General features: G+C 52.0%; 1 protein-coding gene across 1 annotated transcript; it reads right to left on the reverse strand.

Annotated features, from left to right (window-relative positions):
• Positions 1-954: 954 nt before the first annotated feature.
• Lyrm9 (LYR motif containing 9) lies at positions 955-4,717 on the reverse strand. The gene is made up of 3 exons (XM_050128937.1): positions 4,584-4,717; positions 2,463-2,555; positions 955-1,246 (listed from the first exon to the last, which is right to left on the reverse strand). Exons 1-3 carry the CDS (start codon positions 4,707-4,709, stop codon positions 1,229-1,231), a joined length of 237 nt encoding a protein of 78 aa, XP_049984894.1. The 5' UTR covers positions 4,710-4,717; the 3' UTR covers positions 955-1,228.
• Between the last annotated feature and the right edge of the window lie 1,574 nt (positions 4,718-6,291).

Raw genomic sequence — 6,291 nt, forward strand, 5'->3', positions numbered from 1 at the left:
TAATCTAAGCAGTTGGGAAGCAAAGACAGGAGGATTGCTGAAAGTTCCAAAGTTCAAGGCCTGCCAGGGCTCCACAGTGAGATCCTGTCTAAGATAAATAAAGTGAAGGGGAGGAAACGTGAGTTTTCACAAACTGGCACAGTTTCACAAACTGGCACAGTTCAACCCCTTCTGCATGGACAGGGGTCACTCCAACTCATATAACTGCAAGGATGCACGCAGGCACCCGCTCACCCTGCTGGCTGAATGTCCCAGTGTGGCTTCTCTAACTTCCACCCACTTGAGCCTCTTTTCCCGGACCTGTTTTCCTTGTCTCCTCCCCTGGGGGTCAAAGCCCAAGAGGGCCAGTGAGGACACACTGTAGAGTCACAGAAGCCTGGACCTGCTGGTGTCTACTCTGGCTACTTGCATTTTTTTTCCCAGTCTCATGTGGTATACGTTTCACCACCTCGAGGGCCAGGACTTCTGCTCAGAGCATGTTGGAGGGGACAGTGACAGGAGGGCCAGCTCCTTAGCAGACTTCCAGACACCATAGAGCACAGCTGGAGGTGGTGGCACTTGATATGGCACAGGACAAACAGTCACTGAGAGAGGATGCGACTATGGGAGACAGAGCTGGAGCTGGGGAAGGGTAGCTCAGCAGCTTCCTTCATCTCTGTGCACAAAGTCAGAGCACGGCACACAATCAACACATCATTGGCCCCTCAGCCAGGCTCAGCCAGGCTCACCCAGGCAGCACCTGAAGCCGTGGATGCTGGCTGGGATTCAGATCCACAGCTGCCTGGGTCTCAAGCCCGATCTATTTCTTGTGTACAGGTGGTCGTCTGAGGGGACATCTGCTCTGGGGCTCGGAGAATGGTGCAGGGACCTCCAGAATAAATTAACTCCCTTCAGAGCAGCGTAAAAGAGCAGATAGACAAAAATGAGAAACACAGAGAAGAAGCAAAAAAAACACCAAGTTCTCCCCAAATTGAATATCATTCCGGGCCAGAAGAGCAGACATAAAAGATGCTGGAAACATGGCTGCGGACACAAGAGCCACCTGACCAAATGCCAGCTATAAGTTCTTGCTTTCAGCCAACAAGGTCAAAGAATATTCCAGAACTGCTGCTGCTGCTGCTACTGCTGCTGGTGCTGCTGGTGCTGCTGCTGCTGCTGAGCTCCAAAAGCAGAAGTGCTTCTCAGTTCCAAATGTCCCCAGGACAGTCAAGCTGCGAGCTCCGGATTCTCAGTTTTGCTTTTTGTACTGCAAGAAAGTAGAGGAGGACTCTGGTCATGTCACACGATGTCCCCACCTCCCCGCAGGGGTTTCTGGGAGATGGTAGAATCCATGGGGAGGCCCTCCACTGTCACATCTCTGGTTGATGCCCAACCCCTTCTTCTCTAGTGGAAAAGGTAAGGGGCTCAAGGGAGAGAGACTGAGAGGCTGGAGGTGTTGGGACTAAGCATGGCACTCACCACGGTCTGTCCTGAAGCTGAGTCTTGTCTGTGGGAGAAAATTCCCTGGCAGAGGAGGCCCAAAAGAAAACAGGGTTTTCTTTTTCTATGTGTGGGTTGGTTTTTTGTTTGTTTGTTTTTCCTGTCAGGATATGCCCAGTGCCTTGTGCAGTAGGCAAGCATCTCCCACTGAGCTGAATGCCCAATCTGAGTTTTCCAAATGGATTTTAAACCCCACATCTGGAGCATCTGGATTAGGAGGACAAGACTCTGGAGCTCCATTCCAACTCTCTGCATTTATGACCGTCTTCCCCACCTGGAGTCCGGGTGGAGCTCCACTCCAGCACCCCACATCAGAGTTGGTGGAAGTCCTAGACATAGCCTAGTTTTTGTCAACTTCACATAAACTTGAGTCACCTGGGACAAGGCACCTTCAATTTAGGAATTGCTTCCATCTGATTGGCCTGTGTCTGTGTCTGTGGGGCATTTTCATGATAAACAGTTAGTGTGGGAGAACCCAGCCTACTGTAGTAAGAGCCGCTGCTGGGCAGGTGGCCCTGGGGTGTGTAAGATTAGCTGAGAAAGCCATGGGAAGCAGCCAATAAGCAGCCTTCCTCTGTGGTGTCTGCTCCTGTTCCTGCCTCGGCTTCCCTTGGTGATGGACGATATCCTGGAAGCCAAACAAACGCTTTCCTGCCCTAAGGTGGCCTCTGTCAGTGTTTTATCACAGTAAGAGAACTCAGGCAGCTTCCCTCCAAGCCAGACACAGCTATGCCACAGCAGACAGTAGAGCTGTCCTTCCAGGGGAACCTGCGCTCCTGTGCCCATGACAGTCCACTCCGCACTGCTAAGCAGTGATATGGCCTTCCAGGGTTAAGGGTGCTGAAAAAGACTGCAACCGTATAAGATCATTTTTCTACCTGGGTGAACAGGTGGCATGGACAGCCTGGTTCCAACTGTGATGCACAGGCGTCCCCTAGTGGCGAAGAAGGTTACAGCATCCCCGGAGCCAAGCAAGCACTGACCTTGTTCATAATCCAGTCGGCATCTTCAATGGCTCTTTTGATAATCTGCAGGATTCTCTCAGGGTTGTCTTCATCTGAGTGAACCCGGAAACCCTGTAAGGTTCACATAAAAGAACACGACCAAGCGAAATTCACAAGGTTGGTAAGTTCAGCGCACAGTCCCAAGAGGCTGTGAGGTACGGTCACCTCTCAGCCCTGCTGAGTGTTCTAGTCCTGCTCACCTGGAGATGACACGATGAGGCTTGGAGAGCCGACCCTGCTGCTCTTAGATAGCAGCGTTTGAGTGCTAGTCTACTGGACAATACAAATGGTCGTGTAGCCAGCAGGGAGGATAAAGGAGGCCCACAGGTTATCGGGCAGCTCATCAGGGCTAAGGGGAGCTGCCAATCTCTGGTCTGATTTGTTCAGCAAAGGAATCTGCTTTAATCAAAGTGTGCTGAGCAGGGACTGGCCTGCCCCCCTCCCCTGCCACACACACACACACACACACACACACACACACACACACACACACCAGGTGCTGGTGCTGGGGAAGCAACAGAGAAGGGAAGGGAGGCATGGGGGACAACAGAGCCTGGGGAAATTCAACCAGGCTTGTGACCAGTGACCTGCGATCTGGGTTCACTGGCATGGTGAACCTGGGGGGTCTTCCAAGAGAATGAACTCCTCCCTCCCTTTCCTGTGTTCCCAACCCCCACATTCACCTACTCATGCCGGAGCCCACTCTGTGCCACCTCCAGGACGTCTTCTCTGACTACCCCAAAGCTAACTACTCCTTTATTTTTATTTTTTTTTTAATTTTTCGAGACAGGGTTTCTCTATAGTTTTTTTTTTGGTTCCTGTCCTGGAACTAGCTCTTGTAGACCAGGCTGGCCTAGAACTCACAGAGATTCGCCTGCCTCTGTCTCCTGAGTGCTGGGATAAAAGGTGTGCGCCACCACCACCCGGCTAACTACTCCTTTATGTTTCCCACAGCCTTCTATTGCTACCACTGTTTCTCTTTTTAAGATGGGATCTCACTATGTAGCCCTGGCTGGCCTGGAACTCACTAAGTGGACCAGAATGGCCTTGACCTTGGAGAGATCCTTCAGCCTCTGCCTTTTGAGTGCTGGGATTAAAGACATGTGCCACCCCAGCATCTCAGTTGTTTTTCTTTTTTCTTTCCCATATCTGTATGGGGTTTATCATTTAGCTCCTTACATTTTTTTATTATTTTGTTTGTGGTATGGGTGTTTTGCCTTGTATGTCCTGCACCACGTGACTGCAGTACCTGCAGAGGCCAGGAGAGGGCGCTGGATCCCTGGAGCTGCTCCATGGGTGCAAAGACTAGACCCTGAACCCTCTGGAAGAGCTGCCAGTGCTCTTACCCTCTTGGCCATCTCCCAAGCCCCGGAAATGATTTCTTATACGAAGGGAGCGTAAAATGCAAAGGACTGCCGACCAGACTTCCCAGTTAACACTCTCCCGCGCTGGCGTTATCGCCCTTCTCATACAGAAGCATCTAAAGAAGCTGCAGGCACTGTGCCTGTGTACCCTGAAAACCTGAGTTTCCTAACAAAGGGACAGCAACCAAACTCAGAAAATTAGCATCAACGTAGCCATTACCTAATCCACGGCCTGCACTCTAGTTCCCGTCTGCTACCTGTTTCTCTAGCATAGGGCCTCTCATTTACCGATGACATCCCTTCAGTCACTGTTAATCTAGAGCTGCTTGCCTTTCCTGGTGGTCCAGAAAACTTTGTTTTGCTTTTATTTATTGTTATCTAAGATAGGTCTTCTTACTGGGACCTGGGGCTCGCAATCCTCCTGTCTCTACCTCCCCAACGCTGGGATTACAAATGCAGGCCACGGCCCAGCCTTCTCTGGGTGTTGCATGGCAAGCACTTTGTCAACTGCGCTCCCTCGCCCACCTCTACCCAGTCTATTTTCATATCCTCTAAGCTGTCTCCCTCAGGGCTCAGCACAGCGCTGAGATGCCAGCGGACACAGCCACTGTGCCACAGACGGAAGCCAGAGGTCAGCTGCCCACTTTTGCAGTGCCTCTTACAAAATGTCTAGGCCCGTTCCATGGCAGCTGCGCCTCTGCCCCCCAGCAGACACCTCCCCCAGACCTGCTCCCACCTGCCTGACAGCATGCTTGTAGTGTTCCTGGATGCCCTTGGTTGGCAGCTGCCGGCAGCAACGCAACAAGTAACGGTACAGCTGCAGTGGTGTCTGGACAAGCTCTGCCCCCGGCAGTGGGGCCATCTGTGAGTCCCGGCCCTGAAAAACACAGAACACCACTTTCATAGATATCAGGCCAGCTCCATAGAGAACCTGGCCTCCCATCCCAGCCCTCTGTGGCACATTTGCATAGAGGCTAGGCCCCCTAGTGGCCCAATCCCAGAAGCCTACACCCTGGGCTGGGCGAGCCTTAGCATAGAGCAGGCCCACAAGCACCCATGCAAGTGTGGAGGGAGATATGCCACCTCAGCCTACAGTCTTCTAAAGCTCGGGTGGGAGGAGGAAAGAGGAAATGGGCAGAAAACGCCAGGCAGCGATCAAGGCTGCCGACAGCACATATGTCCTAGTTGGGGCATCAGGCAGGAGGGCGGGAAGCCCAAAGGTCCAAAGCTGCTAATCAAAGTATTGACCCAAAGCCAGATGCACTGGCAAGACCAGAGTCTTCAGATTTCCTGGAGCTGGAACGACAGGCAGTGTTGAGCGGCCCAATGAGGATTCTGGAAACTGAACTCGGGTCCCCTGGAAGAATAGTATGATCTCCTAACCATTCTATCACGTGTTCTTCCAAAAGATCCCACGAGTCACTATGAACTTTTTCTTTATATATAAATGTGTGTGTGTATATATATAGTGTGTGTGTGTGTCATAATACCCGACCTGACACCCCATTGTTTCTCCATTCTCTCCCACACTTGGGACCAAGTGAGCTCTGACCCACTGTTCCAGATGCATCCATGTCAGCCCCAGGAATTCTTCCCAGAAGTTCCAGACTACCAAGGACATCAGTTCTCTACAGCTCCACATGGCAGTGCTGCCTTCGCGGACCCCTCTCCCTTTGGGAACCTCTTTCTGACTGTCCTCCTGGGAGGGAGTGACTCGCTGCTGCCATGCAGGTGTCTCTCACTGCTGGGCTGTGCCCAAGCCTCGGCACTGTGCCTGGCCCTCAGCAGGCTTCACACTGGATGAACTGAAACAACCGACCCATTATCTCTTCAGTACAGGCTTGGGGTGGAGGTGCCCCCCCCCCGTGTGCCAGAGGAAGAGTCAAAGGTAGAGACTGGGTGACAGGTGTTAGTTTTAAAGAAGCAAGGGCATAGGAGAACGCCCCAGACTCTAGCTCCGTCGGATACCCTGACAATAAAAGGGAACCATGACAGGCTGAGTTCAGAGGCGACTACGTTCTATTTCAAGCATGTCTTTCTGAAAAATACACGCTCGTCTCCACAGCTAAATTGGCCATTTCCTCACGTCTCTTCCGGCTCGTGCTCTGCCACTGGAGTGGTCTGCCCCCACCATACATTCTCCCTCCTAGTAAATGCCAGTTTTGCAGAACTCAGGGTGCACACGGGTTCAACCTGCCTGGCCAACCAGACTCCGGGATTCACACACACACGGGGATGGGACTGGAAAAAAAAACCCTCCCCAATTAGACTCAAAGTCCTCAAGGGATGCCATCTTGCCTCCTCTTGGCTCCAAGCAGAAGGCAGAGCTGGAACTTGCCAGAACAAAGTCCAAAGACCTCATTTAAGCCTTAGAACGCTTCTCCCATAAAAAAGCCTAGACACCAGAACTCTCAATAGCCGGATCATTCACTCTGATTACCAAA

The sequence above is a fragment of the Alexandromys fortis genome, unplaced genomic scaffold, assembly GCF_014885135.2.
Source record: "Alexandromys fortis isolate MF-2015 unplaced genomic scaffold, M_Fortis_MF-2015_v1.1 scaffold_80, whole genome shotgun sequence".
In the NCBI taxonomy this organism is placed as follows: Eukaryota; Metazoa; Chordata; class Mammalia; order Rodentia; family Cricetidae; genus Alexandromys; species Alexandromys fortis.